The sequence below is a fragment of the Phyllobates terribilis genome, unplaced genomic scaffold (assembly GCF_046119375.1).
Source record: "Phyllobates terribilis strain yellow unplaced genomic scaffold, ASM4611937v1 Scaffold_1__5_contigs__length_1240528914, whole genome shotgun sequence".
NCBI classification, from domain to species: Eukaryota; Metazoa; Chordata; class Amphibia; order Anura; family Dendrobatidae; genus Phyllobates; species Phyllobates terribilis.
In genome coordinates, this window is record NW_027362761.1 from 1073755870 (window position 1) to 1073773769 (window position 17900).

General features: G+C 41.5%; 1 protein-coding gene across 1 annotated transcript in view; it reads left to right on the forward strand.

Moving 5' to 3' along the window:
* Positions 1 to 15904, forward strand: part of SGCB (sarcoglycan beta) — a 33353-nt gene extending 17449 nt beyond the window's left edge. Inside the window, exons 5-6 of the mRNA XM_073645503.1 lie at positions 6402 to 6533; positions 7654 to 15904. Of these exons, the coding sequence (XP_073501604.1) occupies positions 6402 to 6533; positions 7654 to 7854 (333 nt within the window). The 3' untranslated portion in view covers positions 7855 to 15904. The remainder of the gene's footprint in view (positions 1 to 6401; positions 6534 to 7653) is intronic.
* Positions 15905 to 17900: the final 1996 nt, after the last annotated feature.

Genomic DNA, 17900 nt, shown 5'->3' on the forward strand with positions numbered 1-17900 from the left:
TTTTCTGGAGTGAAAATCTGCTACATATTACAATTCAAGCGTTTTACAGAAGATTTTATAAATGTGTTAGGAGGACGGTTGCAGACAACTTTATTATAATGGAACGCAACCGACCCCGGGGTCCGCGATGCAGCCTGGAGGACTGCTGCAGGACACTTTCCGGGTGGAAAGTAAAGCAACCAACTTAAATGATAAACCCTTCCGTGTTACTGCACACAGGAACGGGTATAGCGGTTCGCTCTATGTCAGTTAACAGCACGGGAGATGTGCAACCGGGAAACTATCTGTAGCCCTGTTACTGCACAGGGACTACACTGGCGGCGCTAGGATGCGTGTGTGACTACGGGTACACGTGCCTCCAGCCGGCGTGCTACCGGACTGAAGGGTACTACTCCATGTGGCAGACAGGCGATGGCCGTGGATAGGACATCTGCAGGCTGCTCGGGGTGTTAGGCGACCCATTTGACAGAGCCAGACTGCTAGACGAAGCTACCTGCCTACTTTCACTAGCCTGCCTACTTTCACTACGTGAAGCACAGTCGTCCACACACAGCAACACTTGCTCAATGATCAGAGCGCGCCGCCATGTTTGTGGGCGGGCCTTTTAAAGACAGCCCTGCCCACCAACGCGCCATTGGTGATGCCACCTGTGGACCAATCAGGCAGTGCCAGGTCACCGGGTCAGGTGGGTGCCAAACCACCAATCATGATCCACCAGGTCACGGGCATGCTCAGTGCGGCGAATCCTGGACTTAGACTCCAAAAGCCCTGTTTCCCTCCGCAACCTATGCTTAACATTGCTAGGCACAAATACCCGGGAGACAATCTGTACATCTTATGGACCAGCTAGGCGTTGGGGCTGACGACGATGCTGAGCAGCATCAGCCCCGGCTGGACCGAAATGGGAGACCACAGAAGGTTCTGGACCCATTTCGAATCCAGCAACAGACCGACGCCTAACAGAATGCTTATCTACACTCTGCCTCTGCAGAGAACACATCCTCACCAGGCCAGTTTATGCTGCAGATGTGCATTGTGGTAAATTCTCAGCAAAATCCCATCTTTGTGTGAATATTTCTGCTGCAAGCATTTTGCAGCAGATAAGTCCCATGTGGATGTTCCCTTAGGCTGCGTGACCACTATGCTTTTTTCAAGCGTTTTTGCAGAATTTCCGCAGCGAAAACGCTTAAAAACGCTTGGTAATACGTGCCCCATGGTCCTCCAGACCTGGGTACCATAGAACCTATTAAAAAAAAGAATTAAAAAAAAAAAAAAAAAAAAGATTATTCTTAACTTCCAATGTCCTCCCGGTGTCTCCCCTCCGTCTGGTCTGCTGTATGGGTCGCGGTGTTGTGAAGCACCTGCCATGACGTCATTGAGCCATGTGATCAGTCACATGACTCAATGACGTCACCGCAGGTCCTTCACACCACTGCGAGCCGCCCAAGACACCGGACGCAGCGGAGAAAACACCGGGAGGACATCAGAAGGTAAGTATAATCTTTTTTTTTTTTTTTTTTTTTTACCATTCTTATTCTTTTTTTTTTTTTTTTTTAACTATTACTTGGTCACGCTATATAAATCCATGCCGGTTGCATGGATTTATATAGTGTGAACAAGTTGTCAAGCACTTTCCAAGTGATGCTAAAATCGCTTGGAAAAGAGCTTGATAACCCGCATGCAAAAACGCTTGACAAAAACACTTCTACCTGGCGGGATAAACGCATGTTAAAACCGCATGTGTTTTTCCTGTCAGGGAGAAGCGGAAAAAATATGCAGCATTTCTGCATCGTGGGCACATAGCCTTAAAGTGTTTTTTCCAGTTTCAGAAAACCATTGTCTCCCCTGTTGCAGTTCATTTTAAACAAAATTTTCTTTTTTTCACCCTCCCCAGGTCCAGCGCTGAGTCTCCATCTCTGCTCCTGATGTCTGCTATTGTCTACAGCGCTGACGTTATATCAACAGCGCTACAGTCGATCAGTGAGCTCATGGGCTGTGCACAAGTTGACAGTATGAGCTGCTCAAATCCGCTGAGCTGCAGCACTGTCAATGTGACGTCAGCACAACAGACACTGGAAGCAGTGACGGAGACTCAGCGCCGCAACCTGGGGAGGGTAAGAAAAGAAGATATTTTTTTTTTAACAAACTGCAACCAATTAGCAAGAGTTTTCCAAAACTAGAAAACCTTCTTAAATCCTTACTTTTGCACATTGCGGCAATAAAGTTCACTCATATCCTTTGCCCCTTAGCCACATCTTCCGTATGTGTACAGCAGATGTGCGCAGGAGGTGTACGAATCAAGATAAGGGTCTGAGCCAGGTGTAATCATGGTGGGTGCAGCCTGTAATTGCAGCAGTTTAACCCTTTATATGCTGTTGTCACCATTAAAAAAAAAAGTTTTTCAATACATTATTTGATCAATGAAATGGCACGATTAAAAAATACAACCCCTTCCATGTTTGGAAGATTTTTAAAGCATTCGCTTAAAGCAACTACTGTCTGGTTTCTGCAAATACACTTAAAGGGGTTGTCTGGCCTTAGGGTACAAGTCTGCAGTCACTTGTGAATGGTGCTGTGAAGTATGCGATTTGCATACTCCCCGCCACATTCCAACTAGACTGTTTCCGGCTTCGCTCAGTACACTTGCATTGAGCGAGGTCGCACCCATCTAGTCGGAATGTGGCCGGGTGTATGAAAATCATATACTCGGGGTCAAATCTCCAGGCACCAGAGAGTGACTGCAGACTTGTAGCTTAAGGACAGACAACCCCTTTAACTACTTCTGTGTAAGGGTGAGGCATGTGGCCGAAATTTCACCTATCACAGGGTCTAATGGCCACACAATTTCAGGACAAAATCATGTGGCCATTGCAGGTGAGTAGAGTTTCTTGTGGTCTCACCCGTAGTTTAATAGCTACTTCTCCATTGGAGGGAATCAGGCACCTGGGTGAGTCTTAACAGTCAGAGTGCACAGATAAATTGTTTACAACATTTTGTAAAATGTAATGCTCCTGTCTTCCAGCACATATACCGTACAGACCAAAAGTTTGGACACACCTTCTCATTTAAAGATTTTTCTGTATTTTCATGACTATGAAAATTGTACATTCACACTGAAGGCATCAAAACTATGAATTAACACATGTGGAATTATATACTTAACAAAGAAGTGTGAAACAACTGAAAATATGTCTTATATTCTAGGTTCTTCAAAGTAGCCACCTTTTGCTTTGATGACTGCTTTGCACACTCTTGGCATTCTCTTGATGAGCTTCAAGAGGTAGTCACCGGAAATGGTCTTCCAACAATCTTGAAGGAGTTCCCAGAGATGCTTAGCACTTGTTGGCCCTGTTGCCTTCACTCTGCGGTCCAGCTCACCCCAAACCATCTCGATTGGGTTCAGGTCTGGTGACTGTGGAGGCCAGGTCATCTGGTGTAACACCCCATCACTCTCCTCCTTGGTCAAATAGCCCTTACACAGCCTGGAGGTGTGTTTGGGGTCATTGTCCTGTTGAAAAATAAATGATGGTCCAACTAAACGCAAACCGGATGGAATAGCATGCCGCTGCAAGATGCTGTGGTAGCCATGCTGGTTCAGTATGCCTTCAATTTTCAATAAATCCCCAACAGTGTCACCAGCAAAGCACCCCCACACCATCACACCTCCTCCCCCATGCTTCACGGTGGGAACCAGGCATGTAGAGTCCATCCGTTCACCTTTTCTGTGTCGCACTAAGACACGGTGGTTGTAACCAAATATCTCAAATTTGGACTCATCAGACCAAAGCAAAGATTTCCACTGGTCTAATGTCCATTCCTTGTGTTCTTTAGCCCAAACAAGTCTCTTCTGCTTGTTGCCTGTCCTTAGCAGTGGTTTCCTAGCAGCTATTTTACCATGAAGGCCTGCTGCACAAAGTCTCCTCTTAACAGTTGTTGTAGAGATGTGTCTGCTGCTAGAACTCTGTGTGGCATTGACCTGGTCTCTAATCTGAGCTGCTGTTAACCTGCGATTTCTGAGGCTGGTGACTCGGATAAACTTATCCTCAGAAGCAGAGGTGACTCTTGGTCTTCCTTTCCGGGGGCGGTCCTCATGTGAGCCAGTTTCTTTGTTTTGATGCCTTCAGTGTGAATGTACAATTTTCATAGTCAGGAAAATACAGACAAATCTTTAAATGAGAAGGTGTGTCCAAACTTTTGGTCTGTACTGTATTTGCAATGAGGATGGATATGCAGCTGTGTGATTGTGTATATATGCAGTACTGTGCAAAAGTTTTAGGCAGGTGTTGGGGAAAAAAGCTGCAAAGTTAGAATGTTTTTAAAAAATAGAAATGTTAATATGTTATCTTTATCAATTAACTAAATGTAAAGTAAAAGAAAGGAAATCAAATCAATATTAGACGTGATGACCCCTTGCCTTTCAAACAGAATCAATCATTTTAGCTACTTGCACTTGAACTCAGTTTTTGAAGGAACCCGGCAGAGATTGTTCCAAACATCTTGGAGAACTAATCTCAGATCTTCTGTGGATGTAGGATTGTTCAAATTCTTCTTTCTCTTCATGTAATTCTAGACAGACTTTGTGATGTTGTTAAAGAGAATCTGTCAGCAGGTTTTTGCTACCTCATCTGAGAGCAGCCTGAATAGGGAAAGAGACCCTGAATCCAACAATGTATCACTTAGATTACTGGGTTCAGCAGATCTGACACACAGTTTTTAGATTTAGCATGAAGCAGAGCTGAGAAAGCTAACCCCGCCCACTCCGTGCTCTCTATTTACATTGTCTATTGACAGTGAGCTGCTCATCACAGGAGGGGGTGTGTCAGACTAGCATGCACATGCTGCTGTGTCCCAGCAATGATAAGCTCCTGGTGCTGAAACAATTATTGCAAGTAAACAAAACCAGCTAGTTTGATAAGAGAGGCATCGCTGAAATCTGTGTTTTAACCCCTACTGCATGCTGTCTTCAGATTATATAGAAAAAAAACCTACTGACGGATTCTCTTTAAGATCAGGACTCTGTGGGGGCCCATCATCACCTCCAGGACTCCTTGTTCTTTTTTACACCGAAGATAGTTTTTAAAAGGGGTGTCCCCCTACAGAAAATCCACATTCCCCTGGCACAATTTGTTATTAAAACACAAACCACGCTTATTCTCCTAGGGCCCACCACTTCTGGCAGCCAATCGCTGAGTTCAGTGGTCCTGAGCGGAGCATTGCATCTAATCACAGAGCAGCTGAGCTTAGTGATTGTTTGCCGCGATGTTACTGTCAGCGCTGTAGCCAATATCAGACACAGGGAGCTGCGGCAAGGGCTCAGCTTTGGACATTGGGGACGGTAAGTAAAGTGTGGTTTTTTTTTTTTGTATAACAAACTGTGCCCGGGGATCTGGATTTTTTACATCGGCTGTATTTGTGGGGTTGTCCTGCTGTAGAATACATTTGGAGCCAATCAGACGCCTTCCTGATGGTATTGCATGATGGATAAATATCTGCCTGTATTTCTCAGATTTTGACTCGTCAGTCTAACGCATCTGCTGACATTCTTATGCATCCCAGGTCCTATGTTTTTGTTCATAGTTGAGTTGCTTGGCCTTGTTTGCAATTTGTAAGTATTGCTTTTTAGCCACAATTCTCTCATTTAATGAAAACCACCAGATTATCTGAACAGTACAAATTGTAGCTGGGTCCTACTGGATGCTGCCAGTTTTGAGCTGATGGCACCTCTGGACATCATCTTATTTCAAAGGGAGGTAAGCATGATCTGCTGCATTTAGTTTCCTTGCCTGAGGACTTTGTCTGTGGTCCTCAATGTTGCCTGTTTCTTGGTGCTTCTTCAAAAGAGTTTGAAGAGCACTTCTTGAAACCCCAGTCTGCTTTAAAATCTCTTCCTGGGAGAGACCTTGCTGATGCTGTATAACTGCCTTGTGTCTTGTTGCTGTAATCCGTCTTGCCATGACTTGAGACATAATACTAGCTTCTACAACCTCACCTTTGTGGTGGAGATCGGCTGTTCCTCACTCAGTTTTAAGCCTCCTACAGAGCTGTTTCTGTTAACTATATTTCAACCTACATATGAAAATAATATTCAGACACATTCACATTTGGTATAATTGGTACCTCATATACCTGACTATAATCCTACAAAATCCTTTACTGTGTACAAGTGTACTTAGAAAAATTGATGCTGTTTTGAAGGCTAAGGCCGGTCACACCAAATGTTGATTTAATTTAGATTTTTCTTTTGTTCATTCACTTTACATTTTGTTAATTGATAAAAATAAACTTCTATTTTTGATAGCCTTCTTACTGTGAAGTATTTCTTCCATACCTATCTAATACTCTTTCACAGGACTGTAGTCTATTTCATATCTCTTGCTTTTCTTATTATTTTTATTATTTAGATTACCAGCAGCGCAAGCAGCGATCTTAAAATTAATGTTGATGGGCAAATCACTGTACGAGGAAATGAAGGAGTATTTATAATGGGAAAGACTATAGATTTTCGGACTGGTGGAAACATTGTACTAAAAGCAGTAAGTATTTGCTGTTCATTTACTAATAATGTGCTCCTGCTGGGTATGCACTTGTATTATTCAATTTGGATGTTGTATCTTTTTTTTATGTTTGTGGTGCTTGGGTTATTTTATTGTCTCTGCATCAAGTAAAAATATGGATTATAATTGGAAATGATTTCCAGCACGATCTGGAGTATTGGATGGCTATGAGCAACATGGACATTTTGCTTTGATTGCACAAAATACTTTACTGAGAGAGATTAAATTAATGTTTGTTATAGGGGTATTCCCATCTCAACCATTCATAGGAATTACTGCACTATACTGTTTCTGTAACTCCCATATCCAAGGTCTAAGGTTTCTCCTTGTGGAGAGTGAAATGTCAAGCCTGGCTTGCTAATGTGAGGAGGCTTTTAAGCCTTGCAATGCTCCTCTGGGAAATTGAATATGCAAATTGCCTCTTCAGAGAGGAAGAGGACTTGAACTCTAGCGCCACCTATTGGAAGTAGCAACCTAAAAGTCAATATCGACCCTTTAACGAGCCTTGCCACATGACTTAGGATAAAAGCCAAACCAGAATCTCAATTTGCAGTGTTTTGGGGTGCTACCCCTTTTCAGTGCAAAGTGTGAGATCTGGTTTGGCTAGATGAGAGACAAACACCCATGCAAATAAATGTGTGTTAGGCCTCACTCACACATCTGTGTTTTTCATCTACCTATTATAGTCTGCAGGGCTGTTCAATTTTCATCCAATTTGCAGATCAAACTCCTGTTCAAGTGAGTGATTCCTTGGAAAAAATAGGACAGCACTCAGACGTCATCCAACTGTTATCCGATTGCTGCACAAACACACTGACGGAAATGGACGAAAATTGGATCTAGCAAATGATAAAAGGTCCTTTTGTCCTTGTATGCAAAAACCCCTCCTTCCCCAGGTGTCTGAATGAAGCCTTACAGAAGCTCGCTGGGCTGCACTGTTAAGTTCTTTTCACTTCTATGGGAGTTCCAGAAACCGTGCAGTTCATCTTCAGCATCTGTTTCCTCAACTCTTCCTCCAGTGGTCGGTAACAACCCTATAATTTACAATAATAAGTATTAAACCTGGGACTTAACTCCTCTCATGTCTTTCTCTCACCAGGAAAACAGTATAGTTCTGAATGGCAGCGTGATGGTCACTCCTTCCCGGTTACCTACGTCCACAGGGGAGCTGATGTACGATGATGGGACAGAGCGTTACAAGCTGTGTATGTGTGCAGATGGGACGCTGTTCAGGGTACTGGTGGAGAGTCGTAACATGGGCTGCCAAACTTCAGTTAACCCTTGTGGTACAACATTTTAAAGCACGAAACCAAGCCATCAATTCATGCAGTATTTTACTTCTGTCGGTATTTTGTGTGATTGTTTGGGATGCTGTTCTATATTGCAGCCCTTTTTTAACAATATCATCTGTTTCATATATTTGAAATGACATCCCCATGTAAGGTCCCAGGAATTTACTGTGTGACAGGGATTGCATGTGTTTTCCGTGAGATTATGTGAATCGGCATAGTTCCTTTATATAGGCTTTGCCGTATTGCTAACCTAAAGTTAGAGTTGAGCGGATTTTGATCCATTGGCCAGGTCAGTAGTCTCTGACCCCTGGACGGGAGGTTACAAATCTCTTACCTTCCAGGATTCACGGCGCGGATTTTGATTAGCCGGACTGGCACAACATCGTCATTGGAATGTGATGCACAGATGACATTGTGCCCGCCTCAAAAGTCGTGGCGGGGATCCCGGAAGGTTAGAGATTCACAGAGCTCCCATTCCTGGCCTGGCAGATGGACCAGAGTCCCGCAAATCAATCCACCAAACTTTACTATATACATGAGGTGGTCTCTTTACTCTTCCACGATGGCACGTGTTGAGGAAATAAAGGATTGGACGTGTTGAATTTCATTATGCCCAATAATTGTGTTCCAAGAAATTGGAAACTGCTTCATGAAAATGGAAACAGAGTTGGGAGGAATAGCTGTTGGCTATAAGTGTACGGCACTTTAGTTTTTCTGTTTTTACAGAAGAACAGGCCAAAGTTACTTTTCAGTTTTTTTACATAATTCCAGTATTTTCGCTGCAGAATGCCCAGGAGAGGACAATCAGGATCAGGTTATTTTTGCAGATCAAAGGCAGGTATCACATTACAGAAGATAGAGAAGACATTCTGTACATAATCATTGTAAACAGATTATTTCTACCATGGAGATGTCTGCATTGTAAATGGGCGTTGACAAGTACAAAGTTCGTGTGAAATATATGGATAGTGTGAATAACACAGAAGTGGGAGGCATCTGAGGGTCACTGGCAGATCTAGTTTATTTCAGTTGAATCTGATATTAATTGTATGTGTATGATCAGCACAGATATTGCAGATCTCACCACATTCATCCGGATCTGCCAATGTTCTGCAGCATAACAACTATAACATCCCATTCTAAAGCTATAGGCGTTAATATGGAGTTGTCCCCCCTTAAACAGCTTCCACTGTACTGGGAAGGCTTTTTACATGATTTTGGAGTGTACTTGTGTTAATTTTTGCCCATTTATCCAGATGGCCAAGTTATAAAAAAAACAACCCTATAACATTATTCTTCCTCTACCAAACTTTGTAGTTGGCACAAAGCAGTCAGGCAATGTTCTTCTGGCATTTGCTAATCCCAGAATTGTCCATCAGATAGAGAAGTGTGATTTATCATTTCCACTGCTCCAGAGTCCAGGGGCAGCAGCTTTACACCACTTCATACAACACTTTTCATTGTGCTTGGAGATGTAAGGCTTGCATTCATTGCAGCTGCTTGGTTATGGACACCCATGCCATGAAGCTCCTGGTGCACAGTTTCTCTGCTGATATTAATGCTAGAGGAAGTTTAGAGTTGTATGCCCTCTGCTCACAAGCCATTCTTTCACAGATGTTAGTAAAGGCAGTCTATGTATTTTCTACACCTGTGATAATGGGACTGAATGGAAAACCTGAATTCATGATTAAGACCTGTGTCCCAATACTTTATGTAGTTGTATGTCATTTATACAGCCGACGTTTCATTTTCAGTTGCTGTTACTCCTTGTTTCTTCTGCATTAGCCTAGTTGTCAACTTAGATGGACCAATAATCTTTGAACAAGCGTTCGTAGGGACAGTTGTTTCCAATTTTTGGCCCTAATAAGCATACTGGCGATCACCTGACGAACAAGAAAAATGTTTGCTGATTGGGTGATTGGATAGTTTATGTCGGCAGTGAAATCATTGTTGTAGACAGCACATCACACTGTGTAATCAATGCTATTAACTTATGGGTACAGAATAACTGTTCGGCAATGAAGCCTGTAGACATGCGCCGATCAGCTTGTATCTAATCAATTGGAGCTCGTTAACGGGATGAATAATCTGGACACACAAGTTATATGTGTTTTATAGGATATACTCTATTCTTGTCAATATAAAGTAGATGGTGACTGTTATATAAGTCTGGTTGTGTCAGAGGGACTTGTCCCATGTACCCTCTGTATTAATGTGTTTATTAATGTAACACATTTTTCTTTTAAAGAGAATCTGTCAGCAGGTTTTTGCTACCTCATCTGAGAGCAGCATATAATGTAGGGAAAGAATCTGAATCCAGCAATGTATCACTTAGATTACTGGGTGCAGCTGTTCTCACACAGAGTTTTTAGATTTAGCAATGAAGCAGAGCTTAGGAAGCTGCCCCCGCCCACATCACAGCTCTGCATATACAATGTACATAGACAGTGAGCTGCCTATCACAGGAGGGGGCGTGTCAGACTAGCATGCAAGCACTGCTGTGTCCCAGCAATGATTAGCTCCTGGTGCTAAAACAATCATTGCAAGCAAAGAAAACCACAGAGCTTGATAACAGAGTCATCACTGAAATCTGTGTTTTAACCCCTACCTCATGCTGTCTTCAGATTACATAGCAAAAGCCTGCTGACAGATTCCCTTTAAATGTTTTCTCTGCAAAATGATTTTCATTGTATACAATTGTATTCAGAGGTAACTTGACAGTGGCAGAATTATCATAATTTAGCCTCTGTACACCAGTACCATGGAATAGAAACAAAGCCAAGAAGATTTGATAGAAGTGTCTCTTTTAAGTGGTTTTACAAAAATACCGCATTAACGTTTTAGAAATTACAGCCATTTTTACAATACTCCTTCCATTTTGACAGACTAAAAAGTAATTGGACAAATTGCCATAATTCTAAGAGTTATTTTTCATTCATTATAAAGAGTTTGCAGTGAATGGCTGCCTGAATTGTGGAACACATGGACAGAACCCGATATTGAGTCATCCTGGCCCGGCCTTTCCTGCCGCCATCATGATTTTCTGCTTTTTGTGTTTCTGCTTCTAGTAAATGAAAAGCTCCATCAGGTTAGGTGCAAGTTACTGAAGAGTACTCCAATTTTTTTAATTTAAATTGGGCATACAGCTCAAAATAGGGTATATAGTTACATCTCAGGAGTTGTTCCCATGCCATCTGCAAAATGAGCCGGCTGTAATACACTGCTAAGCTTCTGCTGTATGTACTGGGACCAAAACGAGCTCCAATCCCAGCACTTTAACCCCTCACATGACACTGTCAGTAGTAATAGCAGCATGTGAGGAGTTTGACAGAGGGAGAATGCTCCCTCTGTCTGCTCATCAGCACCCCGGAGGCAGGGTCTGATAGGCTAGTTGTCAGTCAGACACTGACAGCTTAGATAATACACTGTACTGCATAAGTTCTTTAGTGTATTATCAATGTGATCAAAGGATTGTATGTTCAAGCCCCCTGGTAGGACTAATGAGTATTATTATAAGAAGAAAAAAATATAATTTAAAAAAAGGATTTGTGGAAGAAACAAACCCCACAAAAACGACACGCATTTGGTATTGCCGTGTTCGTAATGACTCATTCTTTTGATCTATATTATTTAACATTCACAGTGAACATTATATACTATGCCATTATTGCCATTTTTGTTAGTCAAGACTAAAAAATGTAATTCAAGTCTTATATATCTCAAAATAGTGACAATAAAAGCTGCAGATCATTACCCAAAAAACTTTTGAAAACAGAAAAATGAAAGACTCACAATAAGACATAAAAGATATCTTTATTTCTTAACTGATTTTTCTTATGTAAAAGTACCGTATTTTTCGCTTTTTAAGACGCACTTTTTTCCCCTCAAAGTGAGGAGAAGAACTTATAAAGTGAAGACATATTTACATGAAAGCGCACACTGCACTATTACGCACCACGGCGCAGTGGAAGCTTGCAGCGGGCAGTCTGTGTGGCCGGCTGTCAATTGTGGCGGCGGGCTATCACAGGAAGCATGGGGCAAGGTCGACCACTAGTGACATCCTCCATTTATTGCTCCTCATTAGCTGGGGACCCCCTTTAAGGCAGAGGAGAGCGATTCTCCTCCCCCTCTGCAGGGATGGATACTGCTTGGTGGAGGGAACTGCTGCTGAGCTGCTCCACCAATCAGTGATCTGTCCCTGACAAAATTGTATCCTTTGTATGAAGAGTCGTGTGAGCCTAGGTGGGAAAAGACAGTGAAGAGGAACGCCACCCCCATCATTCTTCAAAATATATGATACCAATGGGTGGATTCTGAAGAATGATGGGGCTTGTAGTTGTATTTAGTGTAAACACTCCAGGGAGGGACTGTAATGTAAGTGGCCAAAGTGTTTATTGTGAATGTGACTACCACCTCCCTCATCTTTCAGAATACACCAATGTATACTGTAGGTGGGTGTATTCCTGAGGATGAGGGGGGTGGTAGTCACACTTAATTTAAATGCAGTACTCCAGGGACTGTACTGTAATTGGTCAAAATGTTTACTGTATTGTAATATGACAATAACCCCAGTCATCCCTAAGAATGCATCCAGACCATGCAGTACATATGTTAGGTGTATTCTGAAGGATGATGGTTTCCTTAGTCACATTTATTATACTGTAAACACTGCCCAAGCAATGTATGCCCCATAACAGTGCGTCCTCCACAGATCCCCCATAACATTGTGTCCTCTACAGACCCCCCATAAGTGCGTCATCCGCAAATACCCCATAACAGTTCATCATCCACAGATCCCCCATAAGTGCTTCATCTGCATATCACAATAAGTTCATCATCCACAGATCCCTCATAAGTTAGTCATCCGCAGATCCCCCATAACAGTGCGTCATCCACAAATCCCCCATAACAGTGCATCATCCACAGATCCCCCATAACAGTGCATCATCCACAGATCCCCCATAACAGTGCATCATCCACAGATCCCCCATAACAGTGCATCATCCACAGATCCCCACAGTGCGTCCTCCACAGATCCCCCATATCACTGCATCCTCCACAGATCCCCCATAACAGTGCGTCATCCATAGATCCCCCATAACAGTGCGTCATCCACAGATCCCCCATAACAGTGCATCTTCTGCAGATCCCCATAACAGTGCGTCACCCACAGATCCCCAACTACAATGTTATCCGTTTATATTCGCAGCTGCAATGCCCCCATAACTTTGAAGGACACAGTGCTACAGTTGTTTCAATACTAGATTTTGTTGCAGAAAAATACCGTTCTGTTGGCTGCTGCTGCTGCTGTATATTGTACATTTTTCAAGGATGTCAAAGCAGAAAAGGCTAGCGTATAAAAGTCCCTTTAAACTGGAGGTAATAAAATATGCTAAAGAGCATGGGAACAAAGCAGTGGAGAGACATTTGGGGCCGACTGCAACTGAAAAAAATGATATGAGAGTGGAGGAAACAGGAGGATGAGCTGGAATAAGTGGAAAAAAGCAATTATGGTCTTCAAGAACGTGGTGCAAACTGGCCAGAGTTAGACATGGACCTTAAAAAATAGATAATACACCACAGAAATAATGGCTTTTTGGTGTCTACAAAAATGATATTATACGAAGCCAAACGCATTGCTCTGGAGAAAGGCATTGATGACTTTATTGGATCATCATAATGGTGCCACAGATTCATGAGGAGATGTGACCTTGCTGTGCGCACCAAAACTTGAATTGCCCAAAAATGCTCCCAGAATATGAATCCAAAATGCTGTCTTTCCATAAATTTGTACTTGACACCAGAAAGAAAAATTATTTTGAAATAGGCCAGATTGGGAGTATGGATGAAGTCCCTCTAACCTTTGATATGCCATCTAACAGGACTGTTGATGTAAAGGATGCCAAAACCATAACAGTGAAAAGCTCAGGACATGAAAAAAACATTACACAGTTGTGTTGTCCTGCTGTGCCGATGGCACGAAACTGCCACCAATGTTAATTTTCAAAAGGAAAAACATGCCAAAAGATGCTATCCCACAAGGAGTTGTTGTGCATGTTCATGAGAGCGGATGAATGGACAAGAACCGAATGAGACTGTGGGTTGACAAAGTATGGTCCAAACGTTTTGGAGGGCTTCAAAAAAAAAACCTGAGATCTTAGTGCTTGACCAGTTTAGAGCACACATTAGCGAAACCACAAAAAAAGTCCTTGAAGAAGTGAAGGCCCATCTCGCTGTAATTCCAGGGGGTCTTTCCAGCCAGTTGCAACCCCTCGACGTTTCAAACAACAAATCATCTTCATGTGAGAAGAGTGGAACAAATGGATGGCTGCAGGCAATCATGATCTGACACCTTCTGGATGAATGAAGAGGCCCACTATCACTCAAGTTTGTGAGTGGGTGAAATCATGGCAGTCAGTGAACGATGAAACCCGTTGTAAGGTCATTCAAAAAATGTGAAATTGGCAATGCCTTAGATGGCACCGAAGATGGCATGCTATATGAGGACCATGAAGAAAGCCACACCAGTGACTGCGAGCAACTGAGCTTAGATGCTGACAGTAGTGATGAGGAATTCCTGAGGGTTCCCTGTCAACTGGAAGAGTGCTGTACCTGAGGATTCAAGTTCCTCCTCACATGTTATTCACAAACATAGTTAATGTTACTTGCAATGCTGCTGTTGAGTCTACATTGTTAAAATAATATTTTTTTATTTTATTAAATGGTTTAGCACACTATTTGGCTTTAAAAAAATGTCCTATTTTCCTCCTCTAAAACCTAGGTTCGTCTTATAATCAGGTGCGCCTTATAAAGCAAAAAATACGGTAGTTAAACAAAAAATATATAAATTGGTTATCAACGGAATCGCTTTGATAAGTAAAATAAAGTGGAAAATTGGCAAAACATTTAAAAAAATATATACATTTTATATTGTCATGATTGTATTGACTTGAACAATGAATGGAAAATAAAAAGTAAAATTGTTTTTTTTTTGTTCATTTTACCTCCCAACGAGTGTAAAGAAAAAAAATGCTCAAAAAATACTATGTCATGGAAAAAAAACACCTGGAAGAACACTGCTGGATACCCAGATTATGATACCAGTGTTGCAAAGCAAATGGAAGATTCATTGAAGAGAGAGCTAATATATATAGTCTGATGAAGGGGAACTTCTCCCCAAAACGTGTTACTGAAGCTCCAAATAAAAATATATATACAGTATATTACATATTTTCATTAAATATGGCCTCCCAAAAACATACAATTTTTTGAAAAGAGAGTATTAATTGTACAAAGGTAATACAAAGTATATATAAAACCATATAAATTTGGTGTTGCCATAACCATTCTGACCCACAGAATAAAGATAACACTATGTATGTGCAGGATAGTGAATGCAATATTATATAATGTTATTATAATGCATAATTAAATAGTGCAGTATTTTTGTATGACCTCTTCAATAAATACTGAACATTTACTCTCCAGTTACATCTTGACGGCTTTGCATCAACTCCATTGTACGGAGATTAAAGTATGATTATTCTGACACTGTCTAAATAGGTCTGAATCCTGCTGTATAACTCAAGCAAATTAGCATTTGCTCCTCGCATCGATGATTGAATTTGGGGAGCAGTAAATTAGTGCATCATTTGAATCACAATTGCAATTTTCTGTTTTCTTCCATCCTCTTGCATTCGGACTGTGGTCCTAGGCGAGGAGGTAAGACAACAAAGAGTGAAAATTTTAGGAGTCCAAGGAAAACCCAGATACACCATTTGCCAAGAATAACTCTTGAAATATAAAATCCTGTTTCTGAGATAAAATGTTTGATTTAATACTCTAACATTTTTTTCTTGTTTGGTTTGGAAACACTAATATATCTGACCTTAAACAACGTGCACTATTAAACCAATACAGTATTATATATGTATGTGTGCTGCGGTTGATAATATATTTATTTGTGGTATGACAGAATTTGAGTGTTTTTTGTTTTTTTTCCAGATTGCTGTAAAAATAAAAAGACAATGAAAAAAATAAAAAAAAACAAGACTGGTACATGAATGTGGTATTGTGTGTTTTGTTTCTTAGAGGATGTTCACTCAACATTTTTTAGGTGGGTTTGGAGCTCTGAAACCCGCCAGAAAAAAATGCTTTTGAGCGAATTTTAAGTGCTTCAGTTTTTCAAACACGACAAGAGGTTAAAATAAGTGACCTGACAATTCTTCAGGCAACTTACGCTCTGAAGACGCCCTATACTTTCCAATACAATACAATGGGAAGGCTTAAAAGACATTGGGTGGTTTTTGGAGTGTTTTGTCAGCATTTTTTGCTTCAAAAACCGCTAGTGGATTTGGCATTGAATGGAGTTTAAAAAAAAACCTCAAAAATTGCTAGAAAAATGCTGTCAGTCAAAAACATCGAAAAAGGGCTTAGGAAGCAAGCAAAAAAATGCTGAAGTTAAATGCTGCAGGTTTAAAACTACAGAGAAAAAGAGCATTTCCTGAAGCGCTTTACGCTTGAAAAATTAGAAGGGTTGTCCAGTACTTTTAAAAATATGCCAATGTGTTTTAATGATAAATAGAAGCTTCTTTCTAATATACCTCCTGGTGCTGTTTCTGCCTGTGAGCGGCGCTATCACTGGCCGCTCACAGGCAGCACGTGACCCCCCACTGACATCACGTCAAGTGAGGCGTGACTCAGCGCTGGGGTCCCCGCGGTGGCTGCTGGGTTGTGGGCGGGGGTATTCCCCGCGTCACACCCAGCATCCACCGCGCGCTTTCCCAGTGAATGAGGACAGAGAGAGCGCGCCGTGGATGCCGGGTGTGACTCGCGGGGTAACCCCGCCCACAACCCAGCAGCCACCGGTGGAACGCAGAAGAGGGACCCTCAGCTGCAGCCTGGACTTGTTGTGACGTCAGCGGATGTCAGAGCCGGCTGCAGCCGGGGGTCACGTGCGTGCTGCCTGTGAGCGGCCAGTGATAGCGCCGCTCACAGGCAAAAGCAGCACCAGGAGGTAATTAGAAAGAAGATTCTATTTATCATTAAAACACATTGGCATATTTTTAAAAGTACTGGACAACCCCTTTAACATTTTTATACACCTGAAAGATGTCATGTGCATATAACCCCACAGAAATGTCCTTTTTTAACCACTTCCAGACGTAGTACATAATAACAAGTACTCTAGGTGTATGGTGTAGGCTCTGAACTGTTATACAGCCGGCATCTGCCTGTAATAGCAGCAACTGGAGGTCACTCCAATTGCTGCTGTATAACCATTTACAATAGTGTTCAAAATAATAGCAGTGTGTTCAAAAACATGAATTAAGCACAAAATCTTTATACTAGTCTTTATTTCCTGCATTGGGAACATTGCACACTGTTTTCTAATTCAAAACACGAAGAGTAATGTATATAATTTTTAACTACTTTACAGAAAATAACAAAAAATGAACATTGGGCTGTTTTAAAAAATAGCAGTGTTTGCATTTGTCTTTACAAACTCACAATATGTACTCTTTTTTTTTTTTGAGGATTTACAGTAGCATTCCTGTGAATCACTAGCCTAATATTTAGTTGTATAACCATAGTGTTTTAGAACTGCTTCACATCTACAGCTCTGGCAAAAATTAAGAGACCACTGCAAAATTTTCAGTTTCTCTGACTTTTCTCTTTATAGGTATATTTTTGAGTAAAATGTACATTGTTGTTTTAGTCTATAAACAACTGACAACATGTCTCTGAAATTCAAAGCTAAAAATGGTGTATTTATTTGCAGCAAATGATAAAGCGTCAAAATACTAAAAAAAGAAACCGTTCTTTCAGACCTCAAATTACTCATGTTTTAACTCAGGAACAGTTCAGAAATCAATATTTGGTGGAATAACCATGATTTTTAATCACAGCTTTCATGCGTCTTGGCATGCTTTCCAATAGAAAACTGTTCAGTGGTCTCTTAATTTTTGCCAGAGCTGTATGTTGCATAGAGTCAACTAACTTCTGTCAACTGTTATTCCAGCCCAGGATGTTTTGACTACATCCCACAATTTTT